This window comes from Pelobates fuscus, chromosome 1 (genome assembly GCF_036172605.1).
Source record: "Pelobates fuscus isolate aPelFus1 chromosome 1, aPelFus1.pri, whole genome shotgun sequence".
Taxonomy (NCBI): Eukaryota; Metazoa; Chordata; class Amphibia; order Anura; family Pelobatidae; genus Pelobates; species Pelobates fuscus.
The window spans coordinates 252,160,285-252,183,276 of NC_086317.1; the positions used below are offsets into that span (position 1 = coordinate 252,160,285).

The 22,992-nt window shown below is 38.8% G+C and overlaps 1 protein-coding gene across 2 annotated transcripts in view; it reads right to left on the bottom strand.

Moving 5' to 3' along the window:
• Positions 1-4,167: 4,167 nt before the first annotated feature.
• LDLRAP1 (low density lipoprotein receptor adaptor protein 1) overlaps positions 4,168-22,992 on the bottom strand; it is a 32,131-nt gene continuing 13,306 nt past the window's right edge. The window contains exons 3-9 of one of the 2 annotated variants that reach the window (XM_063444557.1): positions 21,112-21,224; positions 14,292-14,406; positions 9,996-10,068; positions 8,783-8,875; positions 8,298-8,416; positions 7,924-7,958; positions 4,168-5,657 (exon numbers count right to left, since the gene is read on the bottom strand). In XM_063444557.1, the coding sequence (XP_063300627.1) occupies positions 5,513-5,657; positions 7,924-7,958; positions 8,298-8,416; positions 8,783-8,875; positions 9,996-10,068; positions 14,292-14,406; positions 21,112-21,224 (693 nt within the window). In that variant the 3' untranslated portion in view covers positions 4,168-5,512. Of the gene's footprint in view, positions 5,658-7,923; positions 7,959-8,297; positions 8,423-8,782; positions 8,876-9,995; positions 10,069-14,291; positions 14,407-21,111; positions 21,225-22,992 lie in introns of both variants that reach the window. The other variant, XM_063444556.1, reaches the window with a different exon arrangement.

Here is a 22,992-nt window from a genome sequence, read left to right on the forward strand (position 1 = left end):
TGTCTGCTTGCCTCGGGGTATTGCTGGGGCTGGGCTGTTGCTCGTCCGCGGGCTCTCTTTGCTGGTTGTGGATGCTTGAAAAGGTGAGTATTGGCGTCTGAGAGGCGAGCCATCGCTTCTCGCTGCTTCGCCTTCTGTCTTCGTCCCTTTCCAGAGGCCGCCCTGGGGGCTCGTTGTGGATACTCACACGTGCCGCCGGGTAGCTGGTCGGACCCATGCTGCCACCGCTCGAGCTGCCTGTTTGAAGGCAATCTGGCAAATTTCAATGTGAAAAAACATAACGCAAGCCTTATATTTGACTCTAACTTTTTAAAACCGAGTAAAACCATTCTCCTCATGTAAAGGTTTTATGGTGAAGACCTCACTGAACACATAGGGTTTCAAAACCGTAAAACGTATCACAATTATAGCCTATATATTATAAGATGCATACATAATATATATGTATATTATATTTATTTTAAACATGTTAAATATTTATTACATTTTTTACACCTCCCACCAGCAGGGGGACTGTCTGACAGCCCAGACAGTCTCCCTGCTGGCAGATCCACAGCCAGCTATAGGGGGCCCATCGGATTGCTCTTTGAGATCGATCACATGGCACCCGGGGTCCTGACTTGCCGTGGGAGGGCTGTCTGGGCTGTCAGGCAGTCCTCCCGAAGCGGATCACGGGGAAGGTAAGTATTCCCGAGGCTCCAGGGCAGCAAGCAGTTACGGCGTTCTAGGGTTAAGGACTGAGCCAATTGTACAAGGTCTGATCAATACAAAATGTAAACAAAACCTTAAATTTGTGCCGTGTCTGTCCAACCGTAAGTCAACTGTTTCATATCAAGTGCATCCACACTTGTATATCATTTTATTCATGAAAAACAGGGCTTTCATTTTTCAAATATTTAGCTATAAAACAATATGAATAAAATATTTTTTAAAAAGTGAGAAATGAAGTGTTCTTTGTTTTAGTTCTGCATGGAATGTTAACTGTGAATGTCAGAATACTGTTAGCTGTTCTGCAATTAAGTACACATATTTGTATTAAGCGATGTCTTACAAGTAAAACAGTAACAGTAAATATTAGGGTTTTAAAAAGCAGTAAAACGTATCACAAGATAGTCTGTTAAAGTGCAGTTTGTGTGATCACATGGCCCCTAGGGCCCTGATTGAGCAGGGGGAGGGGAGGAGGGGGGACTGGGCTGTCATGCATCCCAAAATGGATCACAGCAGATGCAAGTGTTGGGCAGGCTCTGAGGCTGAAAGGCGTTCCATGCTGCCTCAACGGCTTTAAAGCCCATCATAATGGGGACAACATAGAATGCAATAACGGCGTTACTTTAATATATCTTATCTCCTGCACGGTCAGCAGCTTGCTAGACCTTACGGTGTGTGATTAAAGTTAACATGATTGAGCTTGAAAAAACAGCCAGGCGAGGTGTGGCAAGGGCTACATCAACAGAAAACAAAAGGTGATTTAACTACTACATGGCAGAGTATTGAGACTTCAGGAACATAAATCGATACACAAAAACTGCTTCATTAAGATAAAGTTGTTTTGGTGACTGACTATAGCATCCCTTTAAGGCCTTGTCTTGAGCAAGTGGAACTTCTGACCAACAAGCACCATTGTCGAGTCAATTGAAAATATGTATTAAAGAGACAGGTTAAACTAAATTTCTACAGGTAGTGTTGGAGAGTAACAGCAGAGTGTTATAAAGCATTTTGAGAGGAGGCCAGAAATACTGCCATACCCCCTTAGATACATACCACAGAAATGGTATGAAGTTCTGTAATGCAGTTTAGGAACTTCCAGTGGCAACTGCCTGATATCATTACTGAAAGTCCATACATTAGTGTATGAAAAAAAAAAAAATGATCGTGGTGTTAATAAATAAGCTTAATTCCAGTATTTATTTCTGTGGTTTGACAGACACAGATGGTATAAGTAATGTTTTTTTTTAAAATAATCAACTCCCCATCCACACTTAATAACTATTTGCTATGATTTCCAGAATCTGCCTTGCACCACGATTAAAGCAGACATCATGTGACTACACTTTATACAGCAAGGCAGAGCGGATGTGTTTTTATCTGTTCTTCTTAACGTGAACAGTGATCAGATAATTCACACCTTCAAAAAGTAACACCACAAAGATGGTCAAATACATGATCTCTATGTAATTTGAGGTTTTTGATACTTTTACAGACACCCCATCCAAGAATGGCAGAGACCTTGCAAGCATGTGAAATTTCTATCACCCAACACATGTTCCAGACACTGGGCACCATTAGCCCTGCCACTGGCAAGCAGCTGATCTACTGGGGAGGACAGGTCTGGGACAGCTTGAGATTTGCACCTTCGGTTGGTGCACAAATCAGTGGTTCCCTTGCGGTTCCACTTTCTCTAGAGAGTCAGAGCACAGCCTCAGATTCCCAGCCTGCACTTACCAAGTGCCTGGCCAATTTCAGAGGTGTGCATCTGACAGGTGTAAACCTCAGGCTCCAAACACCATAAAAGTAAAGAGCACGGTTACATTAAAGTACACATTTTACAGCCACCCCATACACACTTTGCAAAACTTTTAGTGGCTCACCCTCTGTTCTCTTACAAATTAAAATGAGACATAAATAGGCAGTTATGATTGTAGCAGAGTTGGAGACTTTTTAAAATTAAATCTCAGGTATTTTTGCCCCAGAGTAACCACTTAGATTTACCGTAGTAGAATTTGGAGCTTAGTTGCCAGATGCCATCCCTATTGGAGGAACAAGCAGCTTGTGTAAGTTATCTATATGAGGATGGAGAAAGTGAAGAGCAAAGCCCATATTTGCACTGTATAATAGCATGGAGCATATCAAATAAAGGATGCAGTATTCATTAGGCAACAAGTTTGCTTCTTCACTTATGATGAAAGCTTCTCAGACCCCAGGTTCCTGTAAATGGTCAAGCCATGACAAGTATGCAAAGTACACGAAGGATTGAAGATCTAGGAATAGATGTTTTGCAGAATCAGAACCTAGATGTAAAATGTTAATACAAGTTCGGAGCTGATGTTAGCCCTGAAATACATCTACATGAAAGTTCATACTTCAACTTAAAGGGGGGGGGGGGGGGGGGGAATTTATGGAAGACTGCAATAGCTTCTTCAAAAACTGTCACTATGTGGAGGCTGTTAGAAATAGATACAAAATGTATAGACCTACTCTCTACACCCCAATAGGTTTAATTACATGATACTTTTAACAAGGAGAGCTCTTGTCTTGTAATGACATTCTCCTACTGTATGTAGATTTTGTGAGTACCCAAAATTGTGTTCTGTGAAACAAAGTTGATATGAATGAGCAAAAGCAGTTCTCCAACTCCGTAGGAAGTTAGACAGGCCTGCAAGCATGTGACAGGTTTGAATTCCATATTAAATATTTGTCAGTGCTTAAAGAAACAGTCTAGTGGTAGAAATAGGCCCCATAATCCCAATCAAAGTTTTGCTCACCTTATTTCCAGACACTAGCAGTGGGGTTAAGACAGTAATGTATGCAAACCATGTCTCAAAAAAAAACTTGTGGCCATCAAGTTCAGCCTAAACTTTGTAAAAAGTACATAGTAATAGTGAAGATAGCATAGTTAGTGGTTCTTTTCAGAGATGCAGAATTGCCTTTTAACAGGATTCCTTAATGCATTGGAGTCTTCAGATCCTGTTTGCATTAGTTAAATCTAAAATGAACTGTAAATAAAAAAAAAAAAGCCCTCTCCACTTAACTCCGTGCACAGAAAATGCTCTTCAACTCTACATTATGAATATCTGGATATTTTGCCCATTTCAAATATCCAAATTGCATGGATTTTAAGGGTTTAGCTTTCCTGTTTCCACTACTTTGCACAATGGTAGTTTATACAGTTTGATTCCCAGGATAGCAACCTTATTCAAGAACGCATTCCAGTAGTGCAGGTTTACACAGCTTGCTCTATACCTCCCCATGATTCACAGCAGACTGCTGAAGTTGGTTTTGTCAGTAAGAGATTACAGTGTTAGATCAGCCAGTGTGATTTAATAAAACAAAATACATTTTAGCATCTTTGTTACAGCTAAATGATTGTCTCCTGCATTAAATATTTTCAGTCAAAACAAAAACCTAAAAAAGCGCAAAAAAATTTGACTGAAAGTATCTTAAAAAAAAAAAAAAAAAAAGTTCACCTACACATTTTAGTGTTACTTAAGGTGTTTGAAAGCCACAAAATGTTTTGTTTGTCTTGAGGAAAGTGAGAGAAAGGGGAGGGATAGTAAAACAAATTTAGAGAGATTACATAAACCAGAGTCTCTGTACTATACGATCAGTATAGTTCTGTGTCACAGTATGTCAAGTGATCAAGTGCTACATAAAAAAAAATTAATAAATTACCTTTTACTGACATTTGGATAGCCTAAGTGACCAATGAGTGAATATGCTTAAAAAGAAACATTTAAAAACAAGTTTATATAAACGTTATGTGGTCATATATCAAATATGAAATTCTAACTACAATGACACAGCAGTATACAGACCACAGAGCACAATCATTCCATGTTTTATATGTACTTACTGGAAAACCACTGGATAAAAAAAAACAAAAAAACCCTCCAACCAAGATCTGGTCTGTTGGTGTTCAAAATATTGTTTATCTAACCAATCGTTTGTATAGCATTATCAAATTTAGCCGTGTATTCCATTAGTGTATAATTTACATAAATTGTGCGGGTTACAGAACGTTTGAATTACCATGTGAGATTTTCAAAACGGGGGGGAGTGGGGGAGGAGGGGAGAAGAGGAGTGACAAATATAACAGACCTGATGAAACAATGTAAACAAAGGTTTGAGAAAAACTGGAAATTTAGAAAAAACGGTTTGTTTTGCAAGACTGGCCATTTCAAAACCAGTTACAAAATTGTGGCTAAAGTAGTCAAGCTGTGACTATAGCAGAGTAGATGAATTATTCTAAACTTGCAATTTTGGCACACACGGTGTTTAGTTTTCAAGTAAATAAAGTGTTGCAAATTAATGCACATGTCATTTTAGGGCCAAATGCCTAGTTGGAATTTATTCTTTGTACACTGAATACAACATATTTTTCTTCTGGGAAGACAAGTGCATCAGAATAAGACTTTTAAGATGTCTATTAAAGGTTATGGAATCAAAGCGGTTTTGTGGGACTTGTCTGAGGATGTGTTATAAAAACCCGACTTGTAACAGATACTCCTGCTAAAAGGATGTAGATTATTGATTGTGCTCTAAAATGTAAAGGGCCCTTTAAGCAGATTATTAACACTTGCTTTAAAAGCATTTTAGAACAAAAATTAACAAGCTGTATTCACTACAATATGTGTTTGCATTGGTCATTCTTTCAACAAAGAAATAGAAAAAAATATATATATATTTGTGTGCCAAGGCTTTGGTTTTACGGTCCCGTTATAAGTGCATTTTGTGATTCTGCAGGTTAAACAAAATCCTCTGCTGGAGTATTGCATTTATTGGTAGAGTTGAAAGGTCAGAACATGAACAGTTCATCTCCATCTGTAGGACTTAACTCCACTTTGTCCCAGGTGGAAGGAGATAAGCATTCTTCACCCTGAAGGTCATTTGCAGTTAATCCGATGTCAAGAACTTGTGGGTTGGTTCTGGACTCTGCAAGTCTGAAAATTGATAAAGGGTAAAGTCACTTATTTGGCATTTACATAGTACCCAAGCATGTAGATACTATATTTAAAAATTAAAAAAAAATATGATATACACAGTTTGAAAAGCAGGCAATATCTGGCATCCAAGCTCTTGTGCAGAGATTTATTTTCCACACGGCTAAAAAGGCATTTACCTTGGGCGGCAAAGAAAAGGAAAAAAAATAAATAAATAGCCACCCCCAAATGCCTTCCTAGCCTCTAAGGGGGCCCCAAGAGCTGGATGGCTGGCCACATTTGAGCCCCTTGGGGCAGGCAGCCAGTGAGCACTGATTTGTGACGTCACTGGCTCCCAACATCACTCTGCAGTGCGTGAGCAGGGAGATCACAGCTCCCCACTACCAGCTTAGCACATCTGCCCGGCTTCCTGCTGCGCAGCCCAGACAGTCCGGCCAGCAGGTCAAAATCTCTAGAACAGTTTCTGGAATTAGATTGCCATATCGGTTTCCACATATCTTGTAATTACAAAAAAGACGATTGTCCAATTCAGAGAAGTGTAGCAAAACATAAAAACAAGATTTAATGAAAACCACTACACCCCAAAATAGATATTCCAATAGGTTTAAAGATTAAATGTGAAGAAACGAAAGAAAAATTATTATATATATATATATATATATATATATATATATATATATATATATATATATATATATATATATATATATATATATATATATATATATATATATGTGTTTGTAGCATAAATTGAACATGCAACACCTGCTTCTGTGCAACAAGCTAGTGTTTTCATTCCATTTAACAAACCCTTAAGTGGACACTATATAGTCACCAAAATAACCTTAGTTTAATGAAGTTTTGGTGTAGAGATCATGCAGCTGCTCAGTTATCTGCAACTGAGGAGCCAAGTCACACCTCCATGCAGAATTCCTAAAACTTCCTGTAAAAAGTCTGTTTAACCCCTTAAGGACCAAACTTCTGGAATAAAAGGGAATCATGACATGTCACACATGTCATGTGTCCTTAAGGGGTTAATGGACCACTATAGCGCTGGAAAAACAAACTCTTTTCCCTGGCACTATAGTGCCCTGAGGGTGCCCCCACCTTCAGGGTCCCACTCTCGTGGCGCTGAAGGGAGAGGAATGGGTTAACCCCTTATTTTTCCAGCGCCGGACTCTCCTCCCTCTTTAATGTCATCGGCTGAATGCGCATGCGCAACAAGAGCTGCGCGCATTCAGCCAGTCTCATAGGAAAGAATTCTAAATGCTTTCCTATGGACGCTGGCATCTTCTCACTGAAAATCACAGTGGGAAGCGCCTCTTGCGACTGTCAATGAGACAGCCACTAGAGGCTAGATTAACCCATAAGTAAACATAGCTGTTTCTCTGAAATGGCTATGTTTACAGCAGAAAGGGTTAATCCTAGACGGACCAGGCACCCAGACCACTTCATTAAGCTGAAGTGGTCTTGGTGCCTATATTGGTCCTTTAAACCTCTTTTATTGCACTGTTTATTAACCTTGCAGGAGCCTCCTGTGAGTAATTAAACTCTAATTTATAGAGCAGGAGAGAAAGTCTGAAGCAAGTTGCCATCTGATTGACAGCCTGCATGAAAAGGTTTAATTTCAGTCATAGCCAATGGAGAAGGTGTATTTGGAGCTGCAACAAACAGAAATAAGGGTCATTTAACTCCTACACTGCATCAATAAGCTAAAGTGGTTTTGATGCTTTTAATATTGATATTTTACATTTACTACAGAAGTAAATACCAGAAGTTAACTGAAGAAACACCATCTGCATTTTTAGTAATCACTATATGCTACAATATGACACTGATCACACATGTTGCAGTGAAGAAAAGACATTATGCAATACCCAATAGGGAAGGAGAGCAATGCTTTATGTGCAAATATTGAGTTTACATTTTATTAGTGGTGAGTTTATGGTCCATTTGCATAACTAGGAACAAAACAGGGTCACTGAACTTTACAGTTACTCTTGTAAGACAAAGATTGTGACCCATTATATAAAGGTTTACTTGTTTGCATGAGTAGTATATTTTGCTATGAACATTTTATAAACCGTTTTATTTTATGTTGAGTAACCATTAAAGAGAAATTGCTACAGCAAACCTGGTCAGTAGCTTGAGGCCAAGCAAGTTTTCTGTACCTATCAAGCAAAAATAGACGCACAGAAGTTTTGGGTTCTAACAGAGACACATGGTGTTTCCATACATCAAATCTTTGCTGGATTCTAAAATTTACCTTGAAAATGCTTCATCCAGTCCATCATCCAATTCCTAGATAAGAGAATATAGGGGGAGAGGAGAGATCAGCATTAATATTTAGGCAGATTTTAAATGTGCAGAAAAAAAAAAATATATATATATATATATATATATATATATATATATATATATATATATATATATATATATACACACATACACACTATATTATTTCTTGTCCTGATGAAAGCTCCATGTGGGGGCTGAAACGTTGACTTTTATATGGATTAAATAAAAGTAAAATTTTATTTGAAAACTATCAAAGACCTTGGAGTGCGGTCCTTTCTACTATATTTATATGATTTTGCCAGACCTGACACACACGTGTAAGTGAAGATGTTAAATGCATACCCATACTATGTTGTTGTTCTCTGTGCCAGCATTTTGTCTGAATAGCTCGTCAAAGTGATTGTCGCTGGCGTTTAACATTTCTAACGCTTTGGTTTGGTCTTCCATCTCAAGCAAGTTACCTGTAGCTGAAAGAAAGATCAAATACCATGAAGCTTTAATTTGTAAAGAAAAGCAATAACACAGGAAACAAACCCTTTCTAGCAAAAAATAAAAATATATATATTTCTAGATATGAAGATCCAAATGTCTTTAAGACACAAATGCAGGTCAGCGAAAGGTTTTTAAACTGTAATGCTGTTTTTAAACACTTTTAAATACAAAGTAAAATTTTATTCCTCCCCCGCACCACCCCAAAAAACAAAAACCACACACAAAAGTCGAGATTTTGTAGTGATCTTTTTATACGTGCAGACAAGTCACCTGAACAATTTTATAGCCTATATAGTACGCAAAATACCAAAGTTAAACCACGCTAGACAACTCACCTGCTTTAAGACTGGTAATACTTGATGAACCATCTGATTGAGAACTACTAGCACCCTCACCATCTGAGCCAGCTTTCTCCCTCTTTTCTTTACCTAGGAAAGGAAAAAAAAAACAAAAAAAAAAAACAAAAAAAAAAATTGAGAACTAGCTACTTTAAGCATAAAAAAATAAAAAAACTGAAAAAAAGGTTAGTGGTGTACAGACATGACAAGCTTAAAATTACAAAATCTGGTAGGGATTTATTTTATTTAGACTGGTGTAATGATTTATGCCATAACTAAAACATAACGTTAATGCTTTAGAGAAGGGGTGCCCAAAAACTTAATTTCCCAGATGTAGAACTACAACTCCTTGCATACCTTTGGAATGCTTTTAGAATTACAAAACATCATTGAAGCTGTAGTTTAAAAAAAAAAAAAGTGGTATCTACCTCTAGAGGCAGTATGTAGGAATAAAGTCATTTTCATTATATATTTTCTTAAGCATGTGCTTCTGGCAGTGACATCAAAGGCTAGCCCCTACTTTAGGGAAGTTGCCTCCCAGACAGCATCCCACTGGGAATAAAAACCAAATGTAAGACTATTGGACTGTGTAGAAAGTAGACCACCATCAGCTGACTCCAAGGGCTGTGGCTTTTGTAAATTACAATTGTGGTTTTGTATTTTCTGTAATGCATTATTACAGCTAGCATGTGTGCTGGTTACTTGCTGTAATTAAGGTAAATTGACATTGTGCTGTTATAGCAGTTTGTTACTATAATTATATTAAAGTGACATTTTAATATTACAATGCTTTGTGTATTTCCTACCCACATTCAACCAGAATATCAAGAACTATAAAGTTAGTTACTTCTTGGTTAAAATTTTAATATTCATTATATAAGCCAGTGCCACAACAATTGAGCAATTGGTCCTTAATTTCCAAGAGCCCAGAAATTGGTTGAGACACTGCTGACCAGTTCAAATTGGCTGTATTACCAATAGACCAGCTCCCTGCTTTAAAATGTCTGTCTTGGCATTTATAAATGCCATAAAGTTTAGAAGGAAGAGTAAAGCCAACAGTCCTTGGCTAAAAAAAAAAAAAATACAATTTAGGCTTTTTGGTATATACCTGTGCACTGGTTTTCTGTACCTATGACAGATGTGCAAAACAGCAGATGAGGGGGAAGTGGAGGAGAAAAAAAAACAAAAAAACCACATGAAGTGTACTTACTGTCTCGTGATACTTGCCAAAATTCAAAAGCAACTTTAAAGGCTTGAGCCACAGTTAATGTAACCGCTTGCGCCTGAGGAGGCAGAGAGAAGAGAAAACTGAAACCGGATTTGTCCATTACACCAAATACAGTCAATACTTCCCTACAAAATAAATTGGGTAAGGGATATAGATCATAAACACTAAGTGAGCATCCCCAAGATGCAATCAGACAAAAAAAAAAAAAAAAAAAAAAAAAAAGATACAAATAAAAAAATAAAAGGAAGATCATGCTTTAACACCTTTTATAAACTAGCTGTTTGAGGTTTCCCACTGCCCTCCTCTTTCCTGTTACTTTGCACACATGATGCTCTATTTTTGATCTTCTGCACACACAGCTCTCACACTGCTGAGATCTAATTTGAGGCTTTATACTGGCTTCTAGTATAGCGAAGTTACTATTATTGCTCCTGATACATAATTATATTCCTTTCCATTAACTCTGCACTACAGTAGAATTGGACCTACAAGATCAGGATATACAAACCTCTTCCTGAGAGGATTGATGGAGGGGAAAATAATGCAGTGAACTGTTACAGTATCCTTACACTACATTGCTGTAGAGTGAACTATTTGCAGTTCTTTTACCCTTTTTACTAGCCTCCCTCCCCCCCACTGTCATGTGATAATCTATTTTTGGCTTCATTCCCATACAGCACTAATAGCAGATGTTCTATTTTAGGCTGAATATGAACTGCAGAGACTTGTTCAGAAGTCATAATACTGCTGAATACCACTTTGATTCAAATTCCTGCAGGATAGCATGTTATTGTAAGTCTCTGAATATTATACAATACACAACACTTAGACTTGAAAGACATCAACATTAGATTCCCATGAGATATAAGGAATTTGTGTCCTACAGACATCCAACATGAAAAAAAAAAAACAAAAAAAAAAACACTACTGTGCTCTTTGGATTCACACCATCAGAAGATGTAAGAAGGTTTAATAGCAACATCTTCTCCAGACTGAAAGGAAGGTAAAGGACAATTGCAAAGTGAAATATCTCAGAATCTGGCTGAAGACATCCAACTTGTTTTTACCCAAATCACAAGATTATGTTTTTGTAAAGACTGATGAATAGGACTCATGTGAATTTAGGTTTGTCAAGAATAAAAAGTGTTAAGGGACACCACCACACCCACCTAAAGTCATGTTCCTGGTTTGATTAGCTCAGTGGAGCCAACCTACAGTGGCGGTAATTGCTGAGAGCACTTACGTTTCAAAGAATTTGCTTAAGCTGCACTGGGAAGTTTGGACAACCATAGATAGTCTGGGCAGGCTTGCAACAGTTTCTGACAAGAGATCTGCAGCTTTTGCAATTTTTTTTTTTTTTTTTAGATATATACACCAATGAAAATAGATTTATGTTCTCATCGGTTGTCTACTAAACAGTGATATTTTATATTGGGCCATGTAGTGCCCTTTGAGGTTTGGGTAATTTGTAAAGAACTGGAAAAGTTATAGGTGGTGGGTGGCCAGAGAAACATCTCTGTATGGAACCGTGGGGGAACATTTACTGAGGTTCTGAAAAGTGACAGTTAAAGTCTGCAGTTTTGAATGTAATCACTTTAATACATAGAAAGTGTTGAGAATGAGTTATAAACTAGAAGGTCCAGGCAAAACCAGAGAAATCCACAGGCCTGTAAATGTCAATAGATCATGGACAAGTCACACATGGGGCTCACAGAGAAATTGCTGTGAGATGCAAGTTATGACAGACTTTCACTATGCGCAGTTAAAGGGGATACAAAGCTGTATTATTGTCACTATAGCTTCATCTGCCACGTGCCTCCATGCACTGAGCTGGTCTGGGTGCAAACACTTTCATAACACTATAGTGCCCTCTATTCCTTCCTTGACCCACAATGGCCAAAGGGGGAAATAAAAAAAAAAAAGGGAGGAGGAGAAATCACCCTTTTGCCTGAGAACATCCATCGTGTTGAGTACACACAGCGGTGTTTCATGTAGTCAAACTCTGAAACTACAGAAAGCTCCTCTTAGTACTGCAATCTAAAACACTGCCGTTTTTAGAGAAAATGCAAGGCTTACATTGCTGTACTAAGAGGGACAGGGACACTGCACACAAACCACTTCAAGGAGGAAATCAAGTGTTCCGGGTGCCTATACTATTAAGCACCACATGTATCAAATTCACTTGAAACAGTCTAAGATTTAGAGCTTGTTTGACAGCATAGAATGCAATGTTATCCAACAGTAACATAGAAAAGCTTCCATTGGCACAAAAGTCTGCTACTGTACACTTTAGAGATGTGCTGCTTAGTCACATTGTAATAGTAAAACATTCAAACTAAGCTTTTCTGAACCATACCAATTGTGGCATTGAACATATGGTCTTTTGATGGGCTAGCCTTGAAAGATTACAACTTTGGCATGATTACGTATGTAGCATACACCTAACCTTGCAAATCTAATCTGTGAGACTATTAAAAATGTGCTACAGCAGACAGTTTACTTACTAGCAAGTAAGGAAAAGTTTATTATCCAGTTACTTTCAATCCTGCATGTAACTTTAATTCCCCCTCAAAAGAAAACCGCATGTTTACTTAATTATTATTCTTTTTAATGTGGGCATTTCATAAAGAAATGGATACCATAAGCAGTGTATCATTAAAAATTCTTATATAGTGCGTGGAATACCCTAGCAACGTCCCATTGTACAGTGTTAACCCATTTGATATTATAAGGGTGCCACAATATATTTTTTAATAACCAACAATGGAAATGCAGACCGATAACAGTGTTTAAAAAAAAACAAAAAACTATGCCAACTGTAACGGATCACCTGGCACCCCGACTTGGTACCTCCGTTAATGGATGCTCCTAGCGCTTCCTGAGGACTCCAAGCACTCTGGCAGACACCACAATCACCGAATCCGAGAAACCTTTTAAATTCTCCCAAGCATATGAATGCTGTAGACCGTTGAATAGGCTTACACTCCTAGCAGTCAACTGGAACAGCATACCATAAATCCTTCCCCCAATAATGAGACGACACTTCACTTTGAGGGTAAAACAAGAACTCTCGACTGGCTCATCCAGCCTGGCTTTTATTACACTTGTACACTTACAGGCCACACCCAGGGGGAGGCATAAAATAACCAATCAGATACATGGTACAACCCACACATCCCCTCCCCTCAGATAACCAGTTAACAATTATACAGCCAGGAAAACTACAGTTTTTATACATGTGCTATAACTTTAAATCCATACATCCAATCTTCCCAAAAACCACATATTTGGAATCAGCACACTTTAAACATAAACCCTTCCAAAAAAAAAAAAAATCAGACAAATCCATCCAGTGGATCAAAAGTTAGCTGGAGGTCCCTTTATGACCGACCGCAAGCACATTTTCCTGCCCAAAACAGTTCCATAGATTTGGGCTGTGCGGCCGGTCAATTTCATGCCGAAAAACGACTAAGTCCCATTTCGAACGGGACTTAGTCTCTGGAGCTGCAAGTTCAGTATGGAAGAAGGTAAGGGTCAGCGGTGTTCGGCAAAATGTGTAGCCAATTTTAGTTCCACAGAATCTTTAGCATATACCGCTGACCGCGTTCGACTGAACAAAGATGGCCGCCGCCACGTGCAATTAACCTGCAGTAACCTCACAGCCTGGGAGGTAAATTGCCTGCACACTTTAACTTCTGGGTGGTCCGCCTGTGTGGTACTTGGTTCAGTAAGCCCTAATTACTGAACCAAGAGGGAGAAAGCCTGGGGCAAGTTATTTTACAGGTCTGGGGACATAGTCTTAAAGGGGCATTGTTACCCGAAGTTACAAGATGTCCCCAGACGGTTCTTAAAGGGCCATACACACCCAATAAAAGTCCATTCCTTTTCAGGGGCCATAGTCTTAAAGGGTATTGTTACCCGAAGTCTCAATATGTCCCCAGACAGTTCTTAAAGGGCCAGCAGCAGTACAATAAAATACCATTCACTGTACTTAAAGGGCCAGCAGTCGCACAATAAAATACAATATGCCCCAAATAATCCAGGGGCCATAGTCAGCAGGTAGGAGGCGGGCAAACAGGCTTCTCCAGGGTCCAGTGGCGAGGTTGGTTTCGCCACACCAACAAATACCAAAATGGAGTATGGAACATGTACAGATTAGATTTTTCAGCACCCCACAAAAATGTGAAGCCAGTTAAGACCAAAACTATTTCACTACCCAAGTGATTGGCATCATTGTTTGCGATACAGATCGTGATTAGTACAACAGATTAACGTTACCATTTTCCGCTTCGTACATAGAAACGCGTGGCATTCCAATGTTTCATTCTGCTGGCTCTGAGCGATGTAAGCAAAGACCTTATCATGAATTTTGTCAGCAGCACAGTAAGATATCCTACAAGAAAGGAGACATTTATATGGTCATACAGTCCATCTCACCTAATACCACAGGTTCAAAACGTTCAACATCCAAATACAAACCACTGAGTATCCAGAAAGCTGGTTAGATTAGTTGTTTAAGCCCTGTTCAGTGGGATAAATACTTTAAATCCCAAAATTAAAGCAGATCTATGCAGTAGTGGCTCAGTTGGATGGGACCTCAAACAAACAAGATCATGCATCTCACCCCAAGGGTTTCACCAAATCTAAATAGTCACACAACCTGATAAACAGTGGCATGACAATCCAGCATTCCTTGGAGCAGTGATCTCAAAAAAAATAAATAAACCACACGCATGAGTTGGCATATGAAAGGTGACAAGTTGTTTTTGTACATTTTGAGATAACATTTATTGCAGGCTTTGACCAAACAGGCCTAGGTCATAAAATTGACTTTTACCATGACATGAGGCTTCATATTTTGCACACTTATTTTTTACTTCATAGCAACAAATAAGAACCCCCCCCCCCCCCCTGCCCCCACCAAAAAAACAAAAAACAGAAAAAAAAAAAAAACATTCTATTCAAGGATATGGTATAATAAGCTCCTCCCACTGAGCTACTTCCTCTTTATTTGCTGCTCCACCACATAAATATAAATTTACAATAGTAAAGTCAAAAGTAATTTGTTTATTACTTTATTCCATGCTTTTATCCACCTTTATTGTGGGTTTTCTTTGGTAAATTATTTAATTGTGGCACTGGGGAGGTTATCACGGGTCCTGGACACCCTAGGAGTCCATTCCTGCCCTTAAAGGGTTCCTGCACTTGTCACAACTCTGGCTCCCTCTCCTTATTGTGCCCCCCATTACACTTTACCGTCGAATGCCGGGAATGCTCCAGTTCGCGGCGCTGAACATTATACACTGAGACGCTGAGTTTAAGTTTGTTTAATCGTATATTTGTGCGCACGTTGAACGTGACAAACCCTTGCATTTCCTATTCCAATTGGGTTAAACCGCGTACGCAGTCTGCGTTCGGTTGTTTCAGACTTTTCGTACACATTTCCACTGAACGATCGACATCCTACGATCTATTCCGTTCGTGAGTTTGCAGAACGTTTAACTAGGCGTTCGGTTCTTTTCGTTCTCGCACTAATATTTTGTGGGATTTCCAACAGCCATCCTGGATCTCATATTGTGCGATTGCAGACAGCCATTTTGTTGGGAGTTTTATAGGCGATTTGTTCGGATGGTGATTTGTTCGGATGGTGATTTTGATCTCTCCATTCAAATTTTAGAGAAATATTGGATATTTGTTGTTCATACTGAATGTTAAGGTTGGCGTTAACCTTTAGGGTGTGGGACGGCCAGTTAGGCAGAATCCTGGTTCGGGGTGACTGATATAGATACAGATATACATACACACGTGGCTTTAATAACGCCATTATGTGCCCCCTAGCAGTCTGAACGCTTTATTTGCCTCACTATTTTTGTTGATATATTCTGCTATACTTGGGTGAGCCCCACATAGTTATACATCTTATACAATGGAGCGTAGCATAGAAGACACCCAGCTCTCCACTGATTTGCAAGCCCCAATTAACGCGGCTTTTGTGTCAAAGGCCTTGGCTAAAGCCCTAACCATGAGTCTAGACACTTCTAAGCAAACTACAAAACGCGCCCAATCCAACGACGCAGCAGAAGAATCGGATATTTCATCCAAAGGCCAATCCCACCTGACTAAACGCCACCGAAAGGGCAAAGAATCTAAGACAGGTCCCTCTAAAGGCAAAGCCTGCAGACGCGAGCATTGATCTTACCCAGAACCTTTGACTTTTCCACAAGATGTACCCCCATCCCTCTCCATTCTAGAGGAATGGTAAGAAGACGCTTCCGACTCGGAAGACAAGTTGTGGAATTCCAATCCCTAGGTCAGTGAAATGTTTCTGGGTGAGCCCCAGACACCTCGGTTACCATCGGTCAACCTGAAGGAGATTTTCCAGCAACATTAAAGGGCAACGCATGTTTGACCCAAGGAATATACACCTCCGCGCTCCGGGGATTGGACACCCCAAGAACACTTAATGCAAAAAAAAAAAAGTAAATAAAAGCCACTCTTGATAAGGAAGTACAAAAAAGGCTATGCTCTGAACGCCCACGCCCCTCCCTCCTGGATAAAGAGAATTTGATCAGCTTATGCTATAATTTATGGTCAGAGGGGTAAGAGACCCACAAAAAATAAAAAAAAAAAGGGGGGGAGGGAGGAGGAGGGTGGAAGGTGGTTTTCGGGGAGCGCAGAACAAACTCCTGGATGCTATCGGGCTACTGATTCTTGTTATGACACTGGCTGACGACGCCCAAGCGGAATAATTTACAGTAGACAGTGTGTGAATGGGTGCACAACATCTGCGAGTGGACCCAACGTTGCTTTTGTTTCTTGGGCAACACGAGTGTGGCCCTCATCTGAAGTGCTGTGCAGCACTGTTCAGGATCGACACCAACTTGCAGATTTGGGGGCCAAGGAACTAGGCACACAAACCTGAGGCAAACTATTTGGAGAAGCATTTTAAAAAAAGAAAAAAAAAAAAAAAGCTGAACAAACATGTAGATTTTTCTTCATCTCTAAATAAAGTGCTATCATCTAGGCGCAGAGTCTTGAGGCAATACCCAGAAGGGTGCTTTTGGAAGGGCTCGTCGGTAACATGGTCGTGCCACCAGCTGATTTTGGCCATCAGGCCCCTGTACATCATGCACACAACCAACCATTCTACTTGGAGGTGGAAGGAAGACAACCGTTCCAGTATTCCATGGGCTTGGATAGAGACTGTAGCAGTAGAGGACGAGCTAGAGCACAGTTCGCCACAATTTTTTTTTTTTTTTTAATTTTTTTTTTTTTTTTTTTTTTTTTTTTAGATATTTCACCTGTACCAACCAAGACACTCTCCGCAGGCCGACTAACCCCTTCTACCAGAAACTGGAAGACATGGGTTTTACAAACCATACGCAGATACCGTATAGAATGAGAGAGAGAGAGAGAGAGAGAGAGAGAGAGAGAGAGAGAGAGAGAGAGAGAGAGAGAGAGAGAGACAACTCCGCGTTACTGCCCATTGAACTTTGCAACCACAGACGCACAGAATGGAAGAGTTAAATGAACTGCGGAAGAGAGGCGCAAACTACGACAAAAGGGGTATTCTTCAGCAGCATATTCCTAGAACAGGGAGAAGAGAAAAAAAAAAAAAAAAACACGACAGGAACCTTATCCAAGATGGAGATTTGTTCATCCACCTAGGCCTCAAGGATGATTACCTCTCAGTTAATAGGAGTAGTCCCAGAAGATTGGAAGTTAGCGAGTGTTGTCCCCACTCACAAGAAAGGTAGTATGGAGGAGTCTGGCAACTATAGGCCAGTAATCCTTACTTCAGTAGTGAGGAAAGTAATGGAAACCATGTTAAAGGATAGGATTGCTGAACATTAAAAAAAGAAAAAAAAAAAAAAAAAAAAAAAAACACATGGGTTTACTTCAGGGAGATCATGCCAAACTAATCTTATGGTTTTTTTTGGATTGGGTGACTAAAATAATACGTCAGGGTGGTGCAGTAGACATTGCTTACCTAGATTTTAGAAAGGCTTTTGACACTGTTGCACATAGGTGGCTGATCAATAAACTGCAAAGTTTGGATTAAAATATTGTTGAATGGGTAAGGCAGTCGGAGTGACAGGCAACAGAGGGTTGTAGTCAATGGAGTATATTTGAAGCATGGGCTTGCCCCCAGTGGGGTACCTCAGGGATCTGTACTTGGACCCATTCTCTTTAATATTTTTATTAGTGATATTGCAGAAGGTCTTGATGGTAAGGTATGTCTTTTTGCTGATGATAGTAAGATATGTAACAGAGTTGATGTTCCAGGAGGGATAAGCCACATGGCAAAGGATTTAGGTAATCTGACATTTAATGTGGATAAGTGCAAGATAATGCATTGCTTTTTGTGAAATGGAGATCTATGGCAGTTCACCTGACTGTTGGAGTGCATGGTGCGTTACAAAATCCTGAAGCCAGTGGTGGCCCACCTTTGTCAATGGGGAATTCGATGTATAAATTTACATCTACAACATTCTGCTCCTGACACACCCACACTTTTATTTATTTCTGACCCCCTCTACATGTATCCAATTCCTAGGATTCAAAATAGATGCTTAATCCTGTACACTACAACTACACTCTGCGAAAATATCAGCCAATTGAGATTTGCTAGATATGTCAGGACACTTTCCCCTCAACTTCTTGCATGCGTCGTGGGACTTCTATCATCCTCGATTCAAGAGATTTTCCTCGGTCCATTGCATTATCGAGCCATGCAACGGTTGAAAGCGCGCTACTTCAGGAAGAATCCTACGTATGACCACGGTTCCAGTTGCAGAGGGAGTGAACCAAGAACGCTCATGGTTGCTTGGAACGGTCGAGCGATATTCGGCACTCAGATGCATTTTGTGCAGAGTCGGACGCCAGCCGATTGGGCTGGGGAACCACCGATTGAGGAATATCCATGGGTGATTTGGGGGAAGGGGGGCACAAGACCTCTTACACAAATTGAGGTAGAGTTGCTGGCAGGGGCCCTTCGCAGGGAAGATCGAACTGCTGTATTCTCCTCTGCATGAACAGTGTCTCCGCAGTCCGCTAGATCAACCATCAAGGAGGCACACGTTCTCAAACATTGACAGAGCTTACAAAGGAGATATTCAATTATTGCCTCCCTCCTAACATGTTGATGGCAGAACACCTCTCGGGGAACACCAACTTGACAACAGGTTGGTTTTTGTGCCACTGGACACCAGCATTTGGCAACTGGATCCCAACTATTTGCAAACCACTGGGGATAGACCTCTTTGCATCCTGCACCAACCATCACTATTCTACAGTTGGTTACCGGACAGTGCAGTAGTGGATGCATTCCTACAAACATGGCCAACTCACAGAGCCTACGTCTTTCGCTTCCTCCCCCCCCAGGAACACAAAGGACCTAAACCAATCAGAACAGACAGTCTGACATGCCCATGTACAGCACACAATCCCTCCCCTCTGCTAAGGGGATAATGGAGTAAAGTCCTGTAAGCAACTGAATTATCTCCAGGCAAAAAAAAATAAAAAATAATAATAATATTCACAAAGTTCAGAAAGTACCCCAAAATCCAACACATCCCCTGATAGCCCCAATCTGGGTGAACAACATATGAAAAAAAAAAAAAAAAAAAAATCACCCAGATTGGTTCAGGAATTTCCTGGAAGTCATAGTTTTGACTGGCCACATGGCCTCATGCCAAGAACAGTTCCAGGGAAATCAGTGCCAACAGTTTGTCAAGTATGGTAGTCTTTTACAGGTTTCACTGCAGGGCCCATAGCCTGGACAGGAGGCTGGCAAGCAGGCTCCTCCAGGAGCTTGTGGCAAATTAACTTGAAAAGGGGAATTAGTCACAATTCTCTTTCAGCTTAACTTGACACAGACTATGCCAGTGGATTTCACGGCATGAATGGTGTGTTTCATCCATGTTGACAACTGGACTCTACTCGTTCTACAAGATTGTCATGGACATTCTGCAGTTCTTATCGTTCATTCTATTAAGTTATTATGGCTATGGGACTTGTGATGTCGCTTTGACAGTGGGAGGGGCTTATAATACCTGAACCTTACGTTTGATTTCTTTATGCTTTGCTGCTATGGAGTAAGTAAATAAAGTTTATGCAGAATATTTACCTCCTGTCCTTAATAAAAAATAAAAAAATTAGTACACTAAAGCCAGCATAATCTTTAAACACTAGATAAACATCACAAGAGCTCTAAATAGGGCGTCATAAAGGTATTTGTGCATATGCTCTGACTATGGGTTATTCAGACGACATCATGTAAGGAAATATGGAGAACATGTATATATATTATGAGATCGCCCAGGTTATATCCATTTGTTTAGTACCAAACATGCCCAGCGGAAGGTGTGCTGGTCATGGGAAACCATTATGGACACTTTCTAAGGAATTAAAGTTTGCATGTGTGATCTCTAAAACTGCAAGAATTGGGAGGATGAGAACAATTCTAGAGGTATACTGTAAACGGCACATTTTGAGAAGCCTATTGGGTTTCACACTTGAGCCCATCACAGGTCTGATGGAGTGGACAATCAATTGCCAGATCCATCCAGGGGTCTGGCCACTTAAACAACCAGTATGTCGGATTATCCAATGTGAGTTCTTTTGGACACATAAAAAGTGTAAATATATGCAAGGATTTCTTGTGTTTTCTCCTATTTTATGGACTGTTTTCAACTTATCTGTTTCGGTAGGTCATTTCTGTATACAGCACTGTGAATCCTTTTGGTCATTAAATGTTTACTTACATCAGCTTGTGTCTGTTCTCTAGGAGATCACTCTCCTGAGGAAAGCATATTACAAAAGGGTTAATTATATATGTCTGATCAGTAAAGTAATGTTTTAATATTTTAATTCTACTGTGTGTGGGGTAACCTAAGATGCCCGGATATAAAGTCTTGGTGGTGGCAGTAAATTGTGTACTAGGGTGTTGGTGTAGGAGGCATTGCAGGGGTTAATTAAGAGGTTGCTGGGACTAACCAGGGATCTGGAGTCATTAACCCTTTTACTTCCACACTGCCCACTGTCTCGGCTGAGCCTGTAGCCCATGTTCGTGACAAGGATATTTTATATGACTTACCTGTAAATGGAAACATTTTCTATTAAACTGTTTGTTCCACTGTCATACAAAATAATTCCTCGAGGAGACACTTTAAGTATAACTTTCTGTAGTTTCTTCCCACTGGCTTTAGCCTTTGAAATAAAGACAAAAAAAAAAAATATAAAAAAAAATAATTTAGACACAAAAGGCCATGTATCTCAGACATTGATGCCAAAAGAATGCATTTGACAGTCCATCAATATTTATTCTTTTAAAAGGGACACTATGGACCACTGAATCACTTCAACTTGCTGAAATGTTTTGGGTGAAGACAGCCACTAGATTACACTTGCAGGGTTAAGGGTAGTGGGAGTTGGCACCCAGACCACTCCAATGGGCAGAAGTGGTCTGGGTGCCTGGAATGTCCCTTAAACACAAAACGAAAACCTTCAAGTATTTAGTTTAAATCGAAAAGACAGTGAGATTTGGGCAATTAGTTCATTTAACCCCTTAACGCCGTGCTATGCCGTCACGGGTTAAGTGGGCTTTAAAGCCGTTATGACGGCATAGCACGCCGTAACGGCTTGCAGCCCCAGGAGGTAAGATGTACTTACCTCCGCCGCGATCCGCTTCGGGAGGACTGCCTCACAGCCCAGGCAGCCCTCCCACGGCAAATCAGGCCCCCGGGGGCCATGTGATCGCTCTCAAAGAGCGATCACATGGCCCCCTATAGCTGGCTGTGGATCTGCCAGCAGGGGGACTGTTTGAAATATCAGACAGTCCCCCTGCTGGTGGGAAGTATAAAAAAATAAATTAAATATATTTTTACATATATATATATATATATATATTTATTTGCGGTTATTTGTATTTTATATATATATATATATATATATATATATATATATATATATATATAGAATGTCATTCTAAGTGTATTTTGTTACACACATATATATATATATATATATATATATATATATATATATATATATATATATATATATATATATATATATATATATATATATATATAACAAAATACAGTTAGAATGAAATTACATATGCATATATAATCTATATTAAATTTTGTTTCAATATTTTATTTATTTATTTTATTATTTTATGTATTTATTATTTTAATTATACATATTTATATATAATATATATGTACATCTATTATATATATTATATATACATATTATATATATGTAACGTCATACAAAGTGTATTTTAATATTAATATAAGTATATATATTAATATTAAAATACACTTAGAATGACGTTACATATATATAATATGTATATATAATATATATAATAGATGTACATATATATTATATATAAATATGTATAATTAAAATAATAAATACATAAAATAATAAAATAAATAAATAAAATATTGAAACAAAATTTAATATAGATTATATATGCATATGTAATTTCATTCTAACTGTATTTTGTTATATATATATATATAGAATGTCATTCTAAGTGTATTTTGTTACATATATATATATATATATATATATATATATATATATATATATATATATATATATATATATATATATATATATATATATATATATATATATGTAACAAAATACACTTAGAATGACATTCTATATATATATATATAAAATACAAATAACCGCAAATAAATATATATATATATATATATATATATATAAATACATATAATTACATAAAAGATTACATTAGTATACACGTAGAATTTAAATACCTATAAATGCATATATATTAAAATTCTACATGTATATTTAAATAATCTTTTAACGTAATTATGTGATTTGATTAATTAAAATTTGATTGACATGCCTGGCAACACAGGGAGAAAGTGCAGCTAATTTAATTCGCAAGCACTATATTTGACCCTGTAACTCTCCAAGACACCAT